The following is a 22,770-nucleotide window of genomic DNA, read 5'->3' on the forward strand; positions in this document are numbered from 1 at the left end:
TGTGTGTGTGTGTGTGTGTGTGTGTGTGTGTGTGTGTGTGTGTGTGTGTGTGATTGTGCCCTGCGATAGATTGGCATCTAGTCCAGGGTGTACGCTGCCTTGTGCCTCCAGGTTCTTTGTGACCCAGTAAGATAAGATGTGTAGAGAAAGGATGGGTGGATTGTTTAACCACACCTTAAAATTTAAATGCATTGATCCTGGCAGTACCTGAAACTCCTGGTCCAGTTTCTTCTCGATCCAGTCAGTAACATGGGCGAAAGTGACCTCCCTCTCACCAAGTTTAGGTCGGGCTTTCAGCTCGAGGTGAGGAGGACTTCTGAAGCCATACCTGCAGACAAAAGAGCATCTGTATGATTCACCCTTCAGTAACAAGCCAAAAGGGTATATACATTGTGAAATCTCCGTGGAAATACACTGTCAAAACGCAAGAGCAGTTCAAACTAGTCATGCAGTATAATTGTTGCACAGTCAGCACCAGAATAAATAAATAAATCTCTTTGTGGGTCATCAGATTTATCTCATTGAAAATATGACAGAAATTATTTTAAAAGATTATATAAAAAAGAAATTATAACTTTTAACTGCACTGCATACTAAGAGTATACAATAGTATTATTATTATTGTATACTCTTAGTATGCAGTGCAGTTAAAAGTTATAACTGCACTGCATACTCAGAGTATACAATAGTTTATTTATTTATTTATTGATTGGTTGATTCATTGATTGTTATTTTAAAACAAAATCATGTCTTCCAATTATTGGCACTCCTGGACATTCAAAATCAACAATTTCCCTGTATAAATTTCACTGTAGTTATTCATGACTACTTTTGTCACTGGGGTATAAATATGTGCTCACACAGAGGACAAATTCCTTTAGTCCGTTATGGAAAATTAGAGAACACACAAATGAAACGAGACAAAACTGTGTTAAACCAGATACATCAGGCAATATACATGATAATGGCCATATCCACTGTTAGGGAAATAACCCAAGCTGCAAAGGATCTGCATGAAAGAGGGCATGTTGTACACTTATAAATATACTCCGATTTCCCTCATGTCAAAATGACCTAAATATAATCATTCTAATATGAATGAGTTTTTAAATATTTCATGTGAGAAATTAATTATGCTTGTAATGCTTACAAAATAATCCTTATATTTTTGCATTTCTCCACTAAATATGTTACTAAAACAGAAAATGTACAGAGGAAGGGTTATATTTAGTAAAAAGTCATCATTCATTAAAAACGAAAAACACACACAAACAAACCACTACATTAACACAGACTGTACCATATTCTGTCTGTAGGGGGAGGTGGTATGTTGATGGCCAGCATGCCCCTGCACTCTTGCACTTCCACAGTGAGGAGAAGAGGAGTGTTGGACATCTCCTCCATCTTCTTCTTTATGAACTCTGTCTCAGTGGCCTTCTGAAAATACTTGGACTTTGCGATCTTGTCTACAAAGCGCATGATCTTGCTCGGTCGGTGTCCTCCGACGAACCTGCGTAACAACGTGAGAAAGGATATAAAACCTTAGTGATGAACCTGACAGTCTATAGTCATTGTGTACAGAAGCTGAGCTAGCTGTAGGGATACTACAAGTGCCAGTGTTCTTCCTTTTCATGGGGTTTAATGACAATACAATGCTGAATATAAGATACAGTCGTATAAATGATTATACTGGTCAAATAGAAATGGTGAGTGAAATGAAGGAACCTCAAAGCTATGTTCTTTTAAGCTATGTTCATGTTAGCCTGAGACAAAGAGACAGACAATTTACATGTATATATAAGAAATGCAACATATACTGTATGCGTTACATCCCCGGGACTGCATGACTTTCTGGTTACTAACATAGGAATTTAACCACAGACCTACTACTGCACACAAGAATCTGTTATTTCCTAGTGGTACAAACACCAATTTTCTATACATCATTAAGTTACAAATTAGGATTTTTTTTTTTCAATTATGTTATATTATATTGCAGTAAGGTTAATAAATAAAGGGGGATTAATGTCTCATTAACTATAAACAGTCTATTTCCAAGAGAAAACAGTAATACCCGTTTACACTCACCCCTCTGTCCCCGGGATTTCAGGTACTTCTGCTGGATCCTCCTCATCAGATGAGCCGGCACTGGATGATTCCTCATCGCTGTCAGCCAGGCAGTATGTACGTGGTCTGGGCCTGACACACACACGCACACACACACGCACACACACACACACACACACACACACACACACACACACACACACACACACACACACACACACACACACATATGCATTTTATTTATAATCCTCTGGTAATTTCCTTTTTTGGCACTGGATCCATTTGCTAAATATACTTGATTAGTTCATACATCTGGACCTTCTTTAGAAGCTTGAAGCTATAGTATACCCAGGCTGTGCAGCAGAAGCATGGATATTAATCTATTAGACAGTATATACTCTAGGGCTGTTAGATATTTAACTGATGATATTCAAGCAATACATGGTAACAGGATTTATAGATGACATCATCTCTGTCATGGTTATAGCCTATATTATTAATTTGTTCTGAATCAGTTTGAAAATTAAGATATCAGGAGATGGGCAGAGTGCAGGCTTGACTCACCGACAACGAAACAGATCCACCATGTCCATATGGGGCGGGAAAGAAAAGGGAGAGAGAAAGGCAACAAAGATACAAGCACAAAAAAACATGAGTTAAAAGCAAAACTTTTTGATTAAGGCAGACTAATGCAATAGATTAATTTATTAAATCCTTGTCTATATTGAGGGGTGTGTAAAACTAGGGAGAGGGAACACGAACACACACACACACACACACACACTTTATATCAAAAGCAAAAATAGAAAAAGTAGATTTTTCCATGTTCTTTTCTTACCCCTCTTTTCCTTGTTCTCCAACACTCTCTCCCTCCTTCCCAAGCCTGGCCAGATTCATCTTCGTCTCCAGAGTCATCAGGAAAGAACCAGTGTAAGAGATCTCCAAGTCAAACCACAGACCTACAGGGGAATAAAGAATAATCAACACTTCTTCACTAAGTGCACTAATGTTGCAAGTTATTTTTATTTTTATTTTATTTCCGCCCACCAGTGTGTCACACCTCTGCTACGGTCAATGAAGGCTAGCATGTGCTTCCTACAGAACATGCGAAATAAGATGATGTTTTAAACCTCCTGCTCATGCTAAAAACCAGGGCAGCTGAACATACTCAATTTCAATTTATTTGTATAGCACTTTTAACCATTAAGGTTGTCTCAAAGCAGCTGTACAGCTGTACTGAACAGAAATATAGACACAGAATAATTTTTTTAAGTTACTATTTATATCTAACAATGTTCCTTAATGACCAAAGCCTGGGGTGACTGTGGCTAGAAAAAACTCCCTGAGATTATATGAGAGGAACTAGACTCAGAAGGGAACCCATCCTCATTTGGATGACACTGGACAGTAAATAATGTAAATGTAAATAATGTCCTATCCACAACAGTTTGTGGTCGACTGAAATTAAGCAACCAAGACCTACTGAGGAACTAATAGGTCAGTGTAATTTATGACTTAACACTGATTACTTCCTGTCGAAGACTTCAAATGATCCCTGATGAAGACCCGAGCACAAAGCTGACCAAAGTAAAAGCAAAACGACGTCAGGATAGATCACATAGTTGGATTCAGGTGATTCCCACTGGAGAAAGTAGTATAAGAGAGTATTGATAATTATCATGAGGTCTTGCTTATAGGGAAAATGCCAATCCCTTGTGCCAATCAAAACATTTTTGCCACTTGACTATACTGTTTAATCAACAGTGAAACTATGGTACTAAGAAGGTATGGATCAAGACACTTCCCTGTGGTGGCAGCTCAAGTCACTGGTAGTCTTCATACAACATCTAAAATCTAGCTCTTCCTGATGTACTTCCTGAAACTACCAATTAAAAAAAGTTGTTTCTTAATATATTATCACCCTACAGAGTTTTTAGACAGATTGTATACATAGTCTGTGACCAATTGAACCAGTATCAGGATGTATTTACTGATAGAGACATCTGTACTTCTGTAAGTCGCTCTGGAAAAGGGTGCTTTAAATATAAATAGTAAGACTACAGTAAACGCATATTGAATGATAAAGCTCTTATCTATGAATATACAAGCTCAATGCTTCTCTTGTACATCCTTCTTGTAGCTTCAACTAAACACTATTCTACTGAGACATCACAAAGCTGCTCCCCAGGGTCCGTTCTAATTGTGGCAATGCTTCATCCCCCGGAGTCTGTAAAATATCAGCTCTAAGCCAGTCAGAACTGATCCTTTGATCTCTGTGGGCTGTTTCATGGACAATGCCAGATAAAGTCACCAGTCCAACAGAAGCATGGCTACAGCCGGTTACATTCTCTGTATATGTGCCCAGTGCCGAACAAAGTCCCAGTCTTCCCAAATTCTGTTTTATCTGGATAAAAAGTTTAAAAAAAGAAAGAAATCCATAAATACTAAAATAAACAAAGAGTTTAAGTGCTTCCAATCATTTTGTTCTTGTTAGCAATGGTTACCTCCAAAGAAAGACATGCAGCTATCATTTTTGCATCAAAAAGGCCTCCCATGCAAGGAAATTACTAAAAAAGAACATTGTACCCGAAAGAACCAAATTCCAGATCATCAAAAACTTCAAGGAGAGAGGTTCGACTGCAGTGAAGAAGGCGTCAGGACAAGGTGTCCAGCAAGCTCCAGAACTGTCTCCTCCTGAGGAGTCAGCTACCGAATCTTATCGTCACCAATGCAGTGCTTTTTCAGGAATGGCAAGAGGTGCGTGAACAACGGTCTGGTGTCAAGAAAAATTTCTTCCCAAAAACACCCTGCAAGAGCAACTTCTCCCAACAATTCAGGATCAATTTGGTGATGACCCATGCATTTTTCAGCACAATGGAGCACCATGTCTCAAGGCAAGAGTGATAATGATGTGGCTCAGAGATCAGTACATTGAAATTTTGGATCCGTGTCCAAGCAACTCCCCAGATTTCAATCCCACAGAGAACCCGTGGTCAAGCCTCAATAGGTGTGTGGGCAACCAGAAGCCCACAAGTTGTGATCAACTCCAAGCACTAATAAGGCAAGTATAGATTTCCATTAGTCCGGTTTCGGAGCAGAATCTAATATCCAGCATACCAGAGCAAATTGCAAATGTTATGAAGAACAAGTAAATATTGACTGTTTGCATATATTAAATGTTTTTGCCAATAAAAGCCTTAAAAACTTATGAAATGCTTTACACTGTTTTCCAGTATACCACAGAAACATGTGGAAAAATAATCTTTCAATACTGAAGCAGCAAACTTTACAAAACACAAAATTGATATCACTGCCAAAACTTTTGGCCGTGACTGTATGCTTTTCTTCTTCTATTTCATCTTCTAGTAGTGTATGAGAGTGCATCTAATGCTTTGCTTTATTTTCATGAAATTCGGCACAAGGTTCTGGGTTATTGATCGGAGGATCGGGTTCAAGGCCCAGCACTGCCAAGGTGCCACTGCTGAGCCCTTGAGCAAGGCCCTCAACCCTCCCTGCTCCAGGGGCACTGTATCATAGCTGCCCTTGTACTCTGACCCCAGCCTCCTCAGTGAAGAAAAGAAATCTGCAGTGTTGTAATGTATATGTGCGATAATAAAGGCTTCTATGCCCCATTCTATTCTATTCTATTCTATTCTATTCTATTCTATTCTATTCTATTCTCTCTGTATAAGTATCAAGTGATGCTTTTTCTTTGATTTTTAATATACCAAATGGTCTATACGAAATCTCACTAAACTTATGATGTATTTCGGCCAGATTTGGTGTCCCCCCCCCCCCCTCCCAGGAAGTGCTGTAATTCATACATTTATGTAATTCATATATTATCTTTAAATATGTTCTATTCCTGAGTTAAAGCTACCTTTTTAGAAAAATCTCATTGCTTATATACTTCAGTTTATGTTACAGTTTTTGTTGAACTTTCTTGACATCAGCATTAGCATTAATGAATATAGATATTGTTCTGGCCTTAGTGAAAGAAATCTGTTGATTCTCATGTACCAAATATCTACATGATACAGTAGATTACAATAATGTTTGCACATTGCAGTTGGTCAGAAACATTAAAAGCTGCATTAATATGAACCGTACAAAGCATCCAATCCATACATATCTATCTAGAGTGGAATAAAGCGCAAAAGAAAGGCTTACCTTGATGGTCCACTGATGGTTTGGAGGCCTTAAGAATCTTGGGAATAGCCATACCCATGTCCAGTTCAGTCAGTGTCAGCTCATTCATGAAGTATGGCAGCTTTAATATTAAATACCAGATTTAAAATACCATCAAATCATCTAAATGCCAGAAGAAAATAATCAGGAATAACAATAAAGGTTTAAAACATACCCGGATTTTACTCAGCTTCATTTGGATCTTTTTGGAGACCATATCAGCCCAGTACTTCTCTCTGAGGAAGTCCCAGAAGATGCGGCCCAGCAGGGCGTTGACCCAAGCCTCAGACTCAGCCTCTGTGCCTGGAACTGCTGGGAACTGGAAACAAGCCCAGACAGAGATCCTGAACAGTGCTTGCAGGACAAACTCGATTACAGTAGTTGACACATTAAAATATCACATCACAAACTGAATAAATAATACAGAGAGCTTTGGGCAGTGAGTCATCTGTACTACAATGGTGTCACTGTATAGTCGCTCCAGGAATATTTTGGTGATTGTTGCAGCTACTTTCTACGATTGCTGTACTCATGTGTGATACACATGAATTGAAGAGTTGCTGAATTTGTGTTGTGAAAACACATTTTGGACACATTATTTCTGTTAATTTGAAAATATTGTCAGTTCCTCTGAATATCAGAAAGTTTGCTTGAATTTTTTGTTTATTTCTGTTATCACAGAATTTCAAAATAGAAGGACTAATCTCAAGAACTTTTTAGTATTGCTTAATTCATATATATTGTGACATATATGATCATGGTCTTCAACAGAACTAAGGAGCACCAGATCCAGAAAAAGATACTGTATGTACACATCGTCAATATAGAAAATTGCAGGTTTTTGGAACAAAACTTAAGATTCAGATCATTTTCCCCACCTTTAATAGTATAACAGTATAACAACTGGGGAAACAAGGGTGTGGGGCCAAGGATCACACACAAGGATCACACACAAATTATGTTAAGGATCACACACAAATTATATTAATGACTGCTCTCTGTTGCAGTGAGCAGAGAGAGAAAGAGAAGAGAGAGGGACAGAGAGAGGGACAGAGAGAGAGAGAGAGAGAGAGAGAAAGAGAGGGACGGGGGGGGGGGCAGAGAGAGAGAGAGAGCACTTAGCACACAGGTGTGTGTGTGTGTGTGTGTGTGTGTGTGTGTGTGTGTGTGTGTGTGTGTGTGTGTGTGTGTGTGTTAAAACACTGAAAAGTGAAGTAAAATAATAAAGCACAATTTGAGTTTCCTAATCCAGCCTCCAGGTTCCTCTTTCCTTAACCCTTTGAACATACTACAGCAACTGAAATAAATTAAAGTGAAACACAAATAGAAATGCTTTAGTCAAGAAAGAAGAAACTGGCTTGTGGCTGTGCACAGAGTTCCGAATCCCAATCAAACCCATGTTCAAAAGTAAGTATCACTGAAAAATTTCTGTCATCAGTGAAGCGATCCTGATTGACACCAGAAAAAACCCCAAAAACAATCAGCTGTTTCTGTAGGATTTTCTTCATTCATCTAAATGCTGAAGGTCCACTAAGAGTTTACAAAGCATGTACATGACCTCACTCCCGAAAACCTGCAGTTTATAATGGGTGTGTAGACTATTTATATCCACTGTATATTAGAAAGAATATACTGTATGCGTTTTTATGATTGGCTTGTAAGCTTGGATTGTGATTTTGTGATCATTTAGATTAACTGAACACTGTAATAGGATTAATCTACGAGGTACCTTCATTACGTTCCTCGGACTGCTATCAGTACTGTGAAGAGGGCTGGTATTTGGGCTCCCTGAAGAATGGCTGATATATTTAGCCATGTAGACATTGTAGTCCAGTACTTTTTGTTTGACATCTGTCTGCCGTGGTTTAGACTGCATCACGTCATCTAGACTGCCCTGACTACTGCTGCAACTCTGAGACAAAATGCCTGCTTGGCTGCTCCCGCTGCTGTAGGAAGGAAGGCAAGCTGTGGATGGAAAGGACATCCAAACTTAAGCATATAAACCAGATAAGTATAATGCAAAACAACTTCAATAACCCCATAGAGGTAATCAACAATGTTGTAGCTTAATATTTTAGTTTAGCATGATCAGGGCTGTTTCTTTCTATAAGTGGTATAAGCAGTTGCTTAGTGTTCAGGACCACCAAGGGACCCCATGATTTTTAAAACAGATACTGTCGGGGAGAAAAGCATATTTTACTATCATTTGCAAAAGGTTTGGATAAGGCAGTCTCAGAAGGGCCTTTGTAGTGTGAAAATCAACAGAAACTGAAATTTACATTGTTAAATTATTTTATTGTATTTTTTATCAATTGATTTTTTTTTTAAGTTGTTGACCAAAACGATCGAATGCAGCCCTAAGCATGATTGTGAACATTCACTCTAGCTCCAGTCTTACATGCAAGCAGGTCAGTGGGTTTCCTGATCTCAGCTTTGAGCCTGGAGGCTAGCAGAATCCTCCTGAACCATTCTTCCTTCTCTCTTCCTGTCCTCCCGAACAGGTACAGGACAGGCTCTGTGAAGCGCTTGGTTTCCTCGCTACCCACTACCCCCTCAGTCCTTTCACCTGGAGCCAGGAGTTTCTCCTCCTCAGCTTCAGTTTGGTCTCTCTTCGACATAAAGTCATCCTGTTTGGCCAGTTTAACGCAAATTGGATATTTTTTGTTCCATACACGTTTTCTGGCCAGGCTCTGGGGCACCAGGTAGATCTGTGGGACCAAGTGCAATTAGTATTTCTTACCATCATATTCGGTACAATGTAGTGTATTTTAATGAAAAGAATAAAGCAGCTGGTATTATATAATGCTTGTTACATCATTTGCTTTCTTTGAATAATAAATGAATATTTTTAATATGGTTTCTTTTAAAAGGACAAAGGTTCTGATCAGTGCAAAATAAATGATAATACAAACTTAGCTACATTAGCTGCACAGAATGTGACACTGGTGTCCCACCTTGCTGTTGGTCAGGTCGTAGATCTTCTGGCTGATGTACGTGATGTCAGGTTTGGGCTCATTGAAGGTGGCACGGCGAGGAATATTGCGGTTAGGTTTGGACAGACGCAGCACAGAGCCTTCGAGACGCACATATACTGAATGGGTAAGGGTCGCGTGGTACGTCTCTGGATCGTAGCTGTAAATCTCGTTCATCCAACCCTTGACATGGCACAGATCACATAATATTATGTATGGAGTTAAGTTCATCAAGGAAAAACATCAAGGAAATGTTTATGTTTAGGCTGTTAGACTTTTGAAATTAGATCAGATTTGTGCATTTAGATGAGGCTGCGTGAATTTAATCAAAATACTGTATAATCTCTTTTTCCCCATTTTCTCACTTGCTATTACTCTATTTAGACTTTATAGCAAAAATCAGATTAGAGAGTAATATGTTTCAGATTTAAGTGATTTTCAAGCATAAGCCTTTTTCCCCTTTTGTGTTAGGTACCACATCAATGCTGAAACATATAGTACTGCATAATATGAATTAATGTTAGTTAATGAGTTAAGGTCCAACTTGCTTATTCCTGATCCATTTTAAAGATGGTTTATGGATTAACCTTTTTAATAGAGGCACAGTCAATTTAAAGTCAACTCCAGTCTCAAAACAAATATTGTCTGCCATGTTGAAGTGGAAAGAGAACACAGTTACAGTGGCAAAGGAGATAAAACATGTAAATGCTCTCAAACATACAAAAAAAAATCATATTAATGAGAAATTCGGTGTAGAAGACGCAGAGACAGCATACAGTATAAACAAAATGCAAAGCAGTTATAATACACTTATGGTAAATAAATGCACAGACTGACAAGACAAGACAAAACAAGACAAGATAATTGTTATAATATATATTAAATATACAAATATAATATAATATATGTACAGCATGGTGGATTTCATGGTGTTCTGTCCTGGCTATCAGGCAATAGTAAGTTTATCAAAAATTGTCTCAACAGTGTATAGTGATTGCAGTTATTATTGCCAGGATAATCACGTTGACTTTTCTAACTTTCTCCCAGAAGTGACGAAGGGACATCCACCATTATTAAGTAGAAATCTCTCTGTATATAAGGGCATTGTTTAATTGGAGACTACTGTTAACATCTTATGTTTGCTCGCTTTATATGTTTTTTTATGGCTTATGTTTGTACATATGTATGCACGACATCTATGCTTTGATATTGATGTGTACAATTATTTGTTTCATGTTCATGATTGTTGTTAAATGTAATATGGTGTTTTTTGTTTTTTTTTCTAGTTTCATGCTTCACCTTCTTGTCAATAAACCCACTTGCTTGATCTTGAGTTTTTGGAAGTTTGATATTAGCATGAAAGCTGAACGTTTCGAAACCTAATCTGTTTGAGCAGAGTATACAGATGAGGAGGTGAGTAAGCTGGATAGAATGTAATAAAGCATTGCAGCATTGTTCCTTTAATGTAGAGATCAAGCTCGAGCTAATTTCCAGTGGCAGCACTGTAAGCAGGAAACGGATGTGAAAATAAACCGGATGTTTAAAAGTCGACGTAATCAAGAATACTACCATACTCCCGGTTCTTCACAGACAAACACATTATTCCAGATTTTTGGACACTGCAGTAGAACCAGCATAGTTTTAAATAGGGATAAAATGGCAAACCACCAATAACAGCATCTTGGATTTACTAGATCAAGTGACTGAGATTCTGATCGAGTGCAAAAACTCCTCAGCATCATGGAAACACAGCTCAGCCACTCCACAACACAGTCCTCAAACACCATACACCACAGGAGACCTTTAATCCCACTGAAATTCAGACTGTACAACTCTTCCCCTTTCTTCAGACAGAGGTTTTCTAATACCAATGTATAGTTTACAAATTTGCCCATATTTTTATTTGTTTTGTTTTCACATAAACAGAACTAGGCAGAAGCAAAGAAATGCTTTAAATGAACGAAATCAATGAAACATTTCGATGTTTAAACCAACACTATAAGGTTTAGTAAAAAGTTTTAATCTACTATCTTTTGTTTTATTTTGTGCCGTTTTCTAAGAAAATTAGCGTCTTAGAATCTGAGACAGTTCTGGTGACTTTGACAGTCACACTTGTTTTTTTGCAGGCAAAACTCAGCCTTTATTGCACTTGACTTTATGTCGTGCCTAACAATTTGTTTACGAGTGATAAAAATTATTGAGTTGAATTATTGAGCTGTACTGGCACTGCACTTTTTACAAAATCAAGCAAAATAAGAGGTCACAATGTGCATGAGAGATATACTTACAGCTATAAAAATGTTTGGATAAAGTCATGCGTGCTATTAACCACCTGAAGGTTGAAACAAGACACAATTTAGTACCAAGACCAACCTTATAGATGATTGGCTCTTTGATGTCTAACGGGACCCCATTCCAGTGTTCTCTCTTACATCGTCTGAAGCGAGGACCCCAAGAAGAGCCACGGGGAGCTGATAGCCACACCACTAGTATTGCTAGCATGAAGCCTGCAGCTACTCCAAGCAAAACACCACCTATGTACGTGGGCAACGGCAAAACAAAGTAGCCATATACAATAGAAATAAGCAGGATAAGTCCATTATGTGGTATGGTCGGTGGCTCCTCCTCCTCATCTTCTTCCTCCTCGCCCCCTTCAGTTGGTTCTTCACTGCATGCTGTGCTACCCCGCTGGAGGTGGGTGGAGGTGCCAAGGTCACCATCTGGTTCCGTGTCTGTGCAGAGCTCAAAATCTTCACTGTAGAGCTCACAGAACTCTTCATCTTCCTGCCTGGCGAGGACTGACATAAAGCACCTGTCAAGGCCTACTGAAAGGGACTTGGGTATAACTGGAACATTGGTGGCTATCCCTGGTGGACTTTCACCCTCCAAGTCATCTTCTTCTTTAATGCAATAGTCAGTTTTACTTTCCGGGTGCCCATTGAGGGCTGTAAGACTACAGAGTTCTGAAGCGCTAGATGAGAGACTTTTGGGATGTTGGAGACCCCATGTTGTTCCAGTCGCTGAACCTCCACTAGCAGCACTTCCTGCTTCCTCACCAATAATCTTGCTAAGTAGCTGTAGGGGATCACACATTACCTCGGAGAGACGCCGCTTGGTATCTTCGATACGTGCTTCAACTTCTTGTACCTTAAAGAACGAGCGCCCATCGGGCGAAGCAACGGGCGAAGATGGCGCTGTCTTGGAGTCACCACTGGCAGTGGTTGAGACACGAGGTTGGGTAAAAGATTTGAAAAGGTGCAGGTTGCGGCGGGAATCAGGGGGGCGGTGTGATGCGGCTTCCTGTTCAGGACGGGCCGTGTCAGTGGACAAAGACTTGACTAGAGTCTTCATTAGATGTCTGTGTCGCATAGGTTGTGGGGCAGTTGCTGAAGGGAAACCTTCAGGAGGCTCCACTTCAGTGGAGAGAGACCTCACAAGGCTGAGGAATGGCTTTGAGTGCACAGCTGTGGATTTGACTGGAGATGAAGTGGAAGAGGCAGAATATGTGGCAGATGGTTGTTGGGTCCAGTGCTCCAAGGGCCAGGATGAGCTAGCAGGGCTATAAATGGAGGGGGAGCCAAGGCTGGTGAATACTGGCTGGATGGCTACGGCTGAGCTTTGGGTATGGGTGACCACTGAAGATGATGTTATTGTAGAAGACACAGGGGGCACCCCTGAACCCATTCCTGTTCCTTCAAACAGCAACTCCTCACTGGCCTCCAAAGCTGTGACTATGCCCTGATCATCACAATCCACAGATGTTGACATGGCCAACTTGTATAGCTCTTCATCCTCTTCTTCCTCCTCCTTGCCCTGGGATGAGAAATGGATGGTGATTGTGTCACGGGAGAGCGATCGCTGCACATGTAATTTTGGACCTGAGGACGACCGGAGGAATGAAGATGGTGAGGAAGACAGGTGGCTGGGTGTGTCCACATTGCTGCCTCCCTGACTGGTCATGGCAGCACTCCAGAAGGCTCAGAACCTGTCAACAAAAGGAAAATAGCCATGTGAAAACAAAGTTCTGGCAGATATCACAAATATCACCAGGTGTAGCAAGCTAACAATCAGAGTACCCAGTACAGAGTAATTCATATGGGGTTCAAAAAAGAAAGCCAATTTTTCCACTAAAGCGACCTCATAATAGACAAAAAGCAGAATTACAACATTGTAAATGACAACAAAATATTTTTGTTAATTAATGAAAAAAACAAGACAAGGTCTAGAGGCCAAGATTCCAGATGGAAAACCCTGAGACTCTCATCCATTACAGTAATCAGAGTGAAACCAAGAAGGGTTAATTATACAAAAACATGCACTTAATAGTATTACAGTGCCACAACTGAGAGCAATTAATCATGGTACAATTTAAAAAAAAAGGCTAAAATCTACAACTGTAGAAATCTAAGGTGACAGTCCTCCAAAAACTCACATCTATGACCAACCAAAATGTAGAGCAGTAATAAAACATTATTTTGTTGAAATGGACATAAGACAAAAAAAAAAAAAAAAAGCCACGAGCTAATACAGTTTACTATCATGTTTTTTATTTTTTTAATATTTTTTTTTAGTTTTTCTTCATAGCCAAGAGAAAGAAAAAAACAGAACTCTGACAAAGATTAAATGTAACATAAGCTTTTGTGTTGTATTATGTGTGAAATAGGTACTGGTAAATGACAAAAAATAAACATTTAAATTGGAAAATTAATCTGGAAAATCGGCCATAGAATACACCCAAAATATAAACGTCTTTCAGCCTCAATTCTCTCTCTTTTGAGTTTAATATGACAAAAAATGCAGCTTGCACAATGAAACAGGAAATGCTTCTCCTAAACTGAATAAAACAATAAATATTGAATTAAACATGAACTGAATTGTATCAGTGTGGAGCCGAATTATATCAGTAGTAACTGAAGTGTACAGTATTTTACTATTATTTGAACTGTTTACTGTTTTGTATAATTGCTTTAAACTTTTTATTTGCTGCATATCATGATGTGTATCACATTGTCTGAATGAACATTACCAGTATCCATCAGTAGCTAAGTACCTTGGTTTCCCCTTCAGAATATCATCTGAAATGTAATCCAATCTAATCACACTGTGCTTGTACTGGAAGAAAGACAAGTAAAACTAACGTGTGGTCAGGCCCACATCAGTGCAAGTTTAAAAAACAATATAAACACCACTAATGTAACCTACTGTATCCTACTGTACATGTTATCATGCACACATACACACATAGAATCATACCTAGACTGGCCACCTACTTATTACACTTATATTACATTTCTGCAGTTATTTGATTAACCATTTATGCTGTTCTTTATTTAATCATGTGGCAACCGCATAATGCATCACACAGATACAGGACAAGAGCTTCAGTTAATGTTCACATCAAACATGAGAATAAAGAAATAATGTGATAGGAGACTCAGGTCAGCTGGCCTCATGGGCAAAGTTGAAAAAGAAAAAGCCCCACTAAGGTTGGCAAATAGGAAGAAAAGTTTGCAGTGAGCCGAGATGCACAAACAGTGGAGTTTTGATGACTGAGACCTAGTCTTGTACACTGAACCCCTTGTTGCTGGTGTGGTTGCTTTTATTGCTGCAAAGGGACGTTTTTTAATGAAAGTAAAGTCGTTAATGTTGTTCATTTACTTTGTTTTGTGACCCATTTACAACCACTTGATTGAATAAAACCAGCAGAAGATAAAAATACATAAATGTGAAGACATTTACAAAATTTTCTTGCCAGTGTACATAATGCAGTATATAATAATAAAATATTTATTAACCATATAAGGAGGTGTCAGGTGGTAGAGTCCAGTAAAATGTTAAATGGCTAGTGCTAACATGGTGCAGAAAAATGCATGGTCAATGAGTGGAGTGAAAACCGAGTGGATATGGAAAGGGTGCGAGTGTGACTGTTCATGAAGTTTGTAGGAGTACATGCAAGCAAATGCCTATGCATGGAACCTTATGAACCTGCATGCGCTGCAATGGTAGTGTCTGACAGATGACAGCAATAAAAACAAGCCATGGTTTGGGTCCACTGAAGAAACACACAATACTCTGCTTCACACTTAATTTTTAAAAAGGACAGAATCCCACCTCACGTTTATATTGATCTGTCCATGCTAGCATCAGCACAATTGAGGGTGCTGCAGTTTGTCGGAACTCAGAGTCCCCCTCTGAGTGGACACTACAAAGTGTGGTCCAGAGTCCTGGCCAATTACCTATGGCACACTCACTCTCACTCATTTTCTACCGCTTTATCCGAACTACCTCGGGTCACGGGGAGCCTGTGCCTATCTCAGGCGTCATCGGGCATCAAGGCAGGATACACCCTGGACGGAGTGCCAACCCATCGCAGGGCACACACACTCTCATTCACACACACACACACTACGGACAATTTTCCAGAGATGCCAATCAACCTACCATGCATGTCTTTGGACCGGGGGAGGAACATGCAAACTCCGCACACACAAGGCGGAGGCGGGAATCGAACCCCGACCCTGGAGGTGTGAGGCGAACGTGCTACCCACTAAGCCACCGTGCCCCCCCACCTATGGTACAGTAGTAGTTATTTACTTTCACTAATACACTAGTCTTAAGCCTTGGATGAGAAGGAGCAAATTCCCAGCTTTATTTCAGTCAAAGTATCATCAGAAACAAGACATCAGTCAATATGAAACATCTGGCGTGGTGCAGACGAGACGTCGTGGACAGTATGCGCCCAGTCAACTTGCTAGAGGTGAAGAATATGGAATATTAAGATGCAATGGTGCATTTTCACTACGCATTCAGGATGCATAGTCCATGTAAATTCATAAGTGAAATGTACAGGAAGGAATGTAAAACTGCTGGACCTTCAATGGTAGTCCCATTGCCTTCCCTGAATAAAGTCTTTGACCAACATTTCCATGGACCTGGATATGATTATGGGTTAAGGCAACAGGGAGTATGATTTGGGTCACTGTCTTGCTGTGTGAGGATGTTTCTTTCTTCTTTCTCTCCAAACTGACAGACAGAATAATTATGTAGTCTTCTGGATACATTCTGTCAACCATCATGAGTTGCATCATCCATAAGGATTAGTAAGCCTGTTCCAGAAGCAGCCATGCAAGCTTAACTATGACATTATCATCTACAGTGCTTGAGAGATGAGCTCATATGTTTTGGATGATGAACAGAACCTTTTTTATTTTTGTTTTGTTGGAAAAATCTAGCACGTGGAAATGGTCCAGTTTTCTTTGCTGGTGGAAGCTGGGGTTGATCAGAATTCCTTTAGGCGTAAGTAAACAACTGTAAAGCTATTTTTACAGCAATCCAAAGACCACCACTGTGATCTATCAAGAAGAACTTGGCCCACGGGCCTACAAATCAATTCAGAAATTGTTCAGTTATAATAATAGAAATAACTTGGGTGCATCTCACATTAGAAATGACAAAGGCTGTAGGAGAAACTGTCTGCCTGAGAAACAGATCTACATAGAGGTTGACAGTACCTGAGCCAGTGGCCCACAGAATCCACGGTGAGTGTTTGTGTGGGAAGTAGACATGATCAAGCAGATAGACTGTCCATACAAGCAGCTACTACAGGCATTAATGCAACACAATAACACCCACAGGAGTATGAGTGAGACAGAATCGTTCTATATGCAGGCAGATGGAGTTCTGTAGGAGAAAAACACCAAGAAGCCCAAAATCTACATGGGAAGCCTCCATTACTGTGGAGTGAGATGCAGAAAATAGATACTAATACCTGTTATTCAGCCTATGCTAAGAATAGAATTGGGATATAGGAAGAAGATAAAGTGGCCATGTGGAGAGACTTGCACCTTAATCAGAAAAAAATGGGCGATTTTACAAAATGGAAAGAATAATTCAGCATGAGAAAAAAAATAACAGAATGATGCAGAATAATGACACAGGCATTAGTCTTCTCCCTGTGCCTCCTTTTTAATGAAATATCACTTTAACATACAATGGTTAACAAAGGCAAAGCTTGACCTAGGCCAAACTAATACTAAAGGCATAATTCATAACATTTCCAACATTTAGATAAGTATTGCTCAATATTTGAAAACTCCACAGTCAAACAGTATACATATATTTTACACATAGTAAATAGTCATTATATAAGGTATCAAAAAAGATAAGATCAATACCACAAAGATGTCTGCTATTGAATTTATTTTTAATCTAATACTCCACGGTAGGGATTAATAGCTCATAAGAAAGTAGACACTCCAGGCATTACGAATTTGCAGTTCATTTTATTGTGGTAGTTGTATATGGTGTTTCACAATCAAAAAGATTTTTGGTTGTTGTATCTGTTTTATCTCTTTAACAATGTTATTGTGGAGATGTGTGATTTGTTTGAAGTAGAGAGACCCCAATGATCTTTTCAGCTGTTCTGCCAATTTGCTGTAGGGCCTTGTGGTCAGACACTGTGCTGTTCCAGTTACCACATGATGTGACAGCTGGTCAGGAAGAAGTCTACTGTCCCTCTATAGACGGAGTATGGGAGGGTGGATGTTAGCTCTCTTCAGCTTGGGTCCAGGAGTGATTTGTTTCTCATCACAGTTGTTCTGTTAATATTCAGCGCCAAGTGGTCTACTCAGGGTCTCCTGAAGTCAACAATCTTCTCTTTATTCATATCAACATTAAGTTATTGTATCTAGACCATGTCTGTTAGCTGGTTTGGTTCACCTCCACTTTGTACAATGCCTCGTTGTTGCCCACAACAGTAGTGTCATCAGAAAATTTGATGATGTGATTTGGACTGTATTTTGAAGCACAGTCATGAATCAGCACTGTGAACAGCAGTGGTCTGAGCATATAGCCCTGAGCAGCGCCAGTGTTCAGTGTGCTGGTGGTAGAGTTGCTGATCCTGACAGACTGGGGTCTCCCAGTGAAAAGGTCCAGACTACAGTGGCAGAGGGAGGTGTTCAGAGGGAGGTGTTCAGAGGGAGGTGTTCAGCTTTTTACCAGTTTCTGTCTGTGTTAAATGCTACAACAATGTCTAAGAACAGTATGTTCAAATAATTTTTTATTTTTTTTTGTAAACATTTTTTCAGAGAAAGGTATAAAGTAACAGATATGGTGTCTTCTGTTGAAAGGTTAGGATGGTAGGCGTACTGAAATCTAGTGGGGTGATAGGACTGCTCTTTGTGGGTTTCATGACCAGGTGCATAAAGCATTTCATAATAAAAAATATGTGGACTGCAACTGGCAAGTAGGACACAAAAGATTTCTTCTGCTCAGGGGTTATAGAAGTGGTCTTAAAGCACAAGGGACAACTGCTTGGCTCAAAAAGCTGTTGAAGGTGTCTCTGGACATCTGCAAGCTCATAAGTACTGTACATTCCCTGAGACCATGGCAAGGTATGTTGTGAGTTTTCCACACGTTCAACTCAGGACAGAATCTTCCTGGTGTCTACTGCAGTCAGGCAAGATACTTGGTAGGTGGGAGCTGAGGTGGTTATCCCCACTCGCACTGTTTTTCTGTTTTGAACCATTCCGTGCATCAGAGAGCAAGGCATCATCATCATCACAGCCATGTGGCGTAGCTTTGTAGACTGGATGCCTTCCCACATGTGCTTTGTTTCCTGGGTATTTAGGAAGTAATTATGTTTTTTTTTCTCTTTAGAATTGTGCTACAATGACAGATTGGCCTATGCTGTCTTGGGTTTTTGAACAGAGAGCACATTTCAGCAGTCATCCACAGTTTCTTGCTTGCACGTGTGGCGATGGTCTTGAAGGAAGTCTCATCATCTCGACACTTGCTAATGGAGCTCCTCACTGATGCTGAGTATTCCTCCATGTTTGTGGTGGTATTTTGAAGCCTTTCTGGACATAAGGCAGTCAGGGTATTCAAAGCAGTCCTGAAGTGCTTATATGGCTCTCTCCAATCAGGTTCTCACCTGTTTAAAAAGCGGTTTGGCAAGCTTCTGAGGTGGTCTGTATGCTGGGATCACAGACGTGAGGTCTGAGGGCAGCCTACAGCCTTGTAAGCACAGTGAATGTTCTTGTAAACATGATCCAAAAAAACTACAGACTATATGAGGAATAAAATATAATTAGTTATATTTAAGTGGATAGTAGAATCTATAATTAGGTTGAAAGTATCGTTAGCAGTTTAAACGCTTAAAGCTTGTTTTATGACCTTAAAAAACAAATTTACCATACCAACATGTCTTAACTACAGCAAAATCTTCCTCAAAACCATAACATTTCATCAAGGATTCTAACTTCAAGATGCCACTGTATGTCTGCTTTGTTGAAAAAATACGTGTGGTTACTCAAGTCCACCTTAATGGGAACAGTTTGGAAATTGACCTCCACACCATAAGGGCAAAATATCTGACACACCAGTTTAGGCATAATGCAGTATCTTGGCTTCCTACATTTAAAGATGGAGGTAAAAAGAGCAACACTCACCCCACTAAGCATAATCTGGCAAATAAAACAAATTATGCACTTCACTATGCAGGTATTTAAAATAGTTCAGCTTAATTTTTAGACATATCTGTGGCATGAGAGAATGTTTAACTTCCTGCAGATCATCATCCAGTATTAGGCCTATTATACATGGCTACAATGAACAAGGCACATTTAGCGATCAGTATAGGAGGCGGATATTGAGAGTTAAGCATTCGTCACATCTGCTGAGAGCTTTTTAATGGCTGCCTGGGGAGCTACAGTATGCAGAGTTATGGTTCAATAGTGTAATGTCCTTAACCAGGAAGCTTTGAACTATAATAGAAAATTTTCATTGAAATTGTAAGCATATTAGTAACGCACTCTACATAGAAGGAATAAAAAGCACTCGAGCAGTATGGTGATATTTATAGCCTTGTTCCATGATCGATATTGGTAAAGTTAGTGTGTTGAGATTTATGGCCTTACAGGAAAAGCAAAATGCAAATTATAAAATCCCAAAGGCATGAAAACATTATGACCTATTTGCTTTGCAAACGCTAGAGAAGTCTCTTTCTATTCTTTTAAATGACATTTAAAACACTATATATCTAAGCAGAAGGCAGGCTTGAATAATAATAATAGTAATAATAATATGTCACTGTGTTGCCAGGTTTTCTTGCAATAGCGCCAGTATGGTTTTCAGTCTCATTGATAATTCTTCATCTTTGACATTTTTATGACCCTGGTGAAGAAACTATAAAAACAACGGCTTTTTTTGGGTGCTTTTGTGATGCAGATCTATAGACAATGCCCTGACTAAACCACAGATCTGTCACTAAATCCAGCAAAGCCATCACCTGTCAGCAAATGCAAAATAGTGGCATTGTTAAGAGTTTATGCATATGAAAGATCAGGCAGTTTTTTATGACGGATAAAGATGTTTTAAGTCACGAGGCAAAGCAAAAAACCTTAAAACCTAAAACCTGCTTATCTGCTATAAAACCCTGTAAAGCATGTCCTCGTGTGGCTTTGGCTTTTCTAAAATGGCAACAAAAGACAATATTTTAAAATACAAAGTATGGAATAAATAACTGCATTTATTATTAATAATATTTGCGATAAACCGTTCTTCCACCATGCAACTGTAGGCCTATTCCATTAAAAGTACATCTTTGTCAAGCAGCATAATAGGTAAAGATTAGGCTTTCAGCTTAAGATTACTGTTTATTTATAAAATGACAACAAAAAGTGTTTGAAAAAACGTTGAGTTCAATAAATAATTTCATATGTTATTAATATTTGCAGGACACAATGTTTCCTTTTTTAATGTGCCGCAAAAGAAAAAACTAAACAGGGAACTAATGTAATAGTGTTTTTATTCCTTTAAATCCTGAGGAACAAATACAGAATCCTATTGTTGTGATAAAAGGAAGCTGGAAGGTGTTTTAAATGGGGGGTGTTGCGATTTTAAACAGCATGCATGTGAGCTATGGTATCACACCCAAATGTTAGACTAGTAACTTTCTTTGACCAGAGATTGATTACATATTATTATAATTATTCTCTCTCTTGAAGCAACAAGACAAAGCACACTGCTTGTCAGGTTACTGAGAAAACCAAAAATGTCGCCGTTCTCTAATAAATTCATTTGTTGGAAAATCATCATGGTAGTTGTATACGATGAATCTCTGACATACTCAAAATCAATTTTTAAATTTTGCCTCTGTACAACACAACAATGGAACAGAAATGAAGAAACTGGAGGCTAAAAGACCAAGAATCAGTCAGTGAGGAAATTCCCTGTTGTTCGTTGGTTACAGACTTCATTGACTGCATAGGATTTGCATCGAAGTAAAAAAAAATCAGATAATTATGTTAGTTTGTCCAATTACTTGGGAAAAGTGTTATAATTCATGCATTGTTTAATGCAATATTTTTGTTAAACTCCTGTAATTAAAGCTGAAAGTCTATAACTCAATCACAATGATTTCTTCATTTCAAAATCAATTGTGATGTGTACAGAGGCAAAATTACAAAAACTGTCACTGTCCAAATACCTATAATAATAATCCCCAACTCTCTCTCTCTCTCGATAAATATATACATACACATATATTCAAGTAAACTGCAGGGTACTTCAATAATAACACCAGAAGCAGTAAAAGGTTTTGAGAGAAACAGAACACATTTCAGACAAAAGCCCTTCATCAGCTGTGCAAGCAAAGTGCTTCTGAGGCTGTGTGTGTGTTTGTGTGTGTGTGTGTGTGTGTGTGTGTGTGTGTGTGTGTGTGTGTGTGGAATAATTGCAAGACTACTAATATTCCTTTATGGCTCCACAGCAGGAAGTGCTGCAATAAAAGTCACTCAAACCTCAGCATATTAGTTCAGCGATGTGTGGTCAGTCAGGTACCAGATCAATACAGACCTTGCTGCTTGGCCACTCACCTTGAGACTTCAGCAGCATTCAATCTGCCCCTGCAACTGTGTCTGCATTGGGCCACAACAATGTGTCATGCCTCATGGCTTCCACCAACCTGCAAAGCAGTAAAATGGAATAATTTAAAGATTACAACAAAATACACATAAACCTTGAAATTACATATGCAAGCACATATACACTGGATTTGGAAAGTATTCAGACCCCCTTCACTTATTTAAATGGTGTTATGTTGCAGCTTGATACTACAATCGTTCAAAGTCATTTATTTTCCCATTAATCTACACTCAGTACCCCATATTGACAAAGTGAAAACAGAATTCTAGAAATGTCTATAAATGTATTCAAAAAATAAATAAAATTAAATATCACATGTACATAAGTATTCAGAAACTTTGCAACAACACTTGAACTTTAGCTCAGATGCCTCCGATTTGTCCTGATCATTGTTGAGATGTTTCTACACCTTGATTGGAGACCGCCTGTGGTAAATTCAATTGACTGGACATGATTTGGAATGGCACACACCTCTTTACAGAAGGCTTTACAGCTGACCAATGCATATCAGAGCAAAAACCAAGCCATGAGGTCAGTGAGGAACTGCCTGTAGAGCTCAGAGACAGGATTGGTGAAAATCTGGGGAAGTCGACAAAAAAATTTCTGCAACATTGAAAGT

At 39.1% G+C, this 22,770-nt stretch overlaps 1 protein-coding gene across 3 annotated transcripts in view; it reads right to left on the minus strand.

Annotated features, from left to right (window-relative positions):
- tex2 (testis expressed 2) overlaps window positions 1-22,770 on the minus strand; it is a 30,614-nt gene that overhangs the window by 3,237 nt on the left and 4,607 nt on the right. For all 3 annotated transcript variants that reach the window (XM_047800525.1, XM_047800527.1, XM_047800526.1), the window contains 11 exons: window positions 22,103-22,191; window positions 11,601-13,212; window positions 9,210-9,410; window positions 8,654-8,963; window positions 7,985-8,220; window positions 6,431-6,574; window positions 6,238-6,337; window positions 2,906-3,026; window positions 2,089-2,193; window positions 1,301-1,510; window positions 208-328 (listed from right to left, as the gene is read on the minus strand). In XM_047800525.1, the coding sequence (XP_047656481.1) occupies window positions 208-328; window positions 1,301-1,510; window positions 2,089-2,193; window positions 2,906-3,026; window positions 6,238-6,337; window positions 6,431-6,574; window positions 7,985-8,220; window positions 8,654-8,963; window positions 9,210-9,410; window positions 11,601-13,187 (3,135 nt within the window). In that variant the 5' untranslated portion in view covers window positions 13,188-13,212; window positions 22,103-22,191. The remainder of the gene's footprint in view (window positions 1-207; window positions 329-1,300; window positions 1,511-2,088; window positions 2,194-2,905; window positions 3,027-6,237; window positions 6,338-6,430; window positions 6,575-7,984; window positions 8,221-8,653; window positions 8,964-9,209; window positions 9,411-11,600; window positions 13,213-22,102; window positions 22,192-22,770) is intronic.

This window comes from Tachysurus fulvidraco, chromosome 15 (assembly GCF_022655615.1).
Source record: "Tachysurus fulvidraco isolate hzauxx_2018 chromosome 15, HZAU_PFXX_2.0, whole genome shotgun sequence".
NCBI lineage: Eukaryota > Metazoa > Chordata > Actinopteri > Siluriformes > Bagridae > Tachysurus > Tachysurus fulvidraco.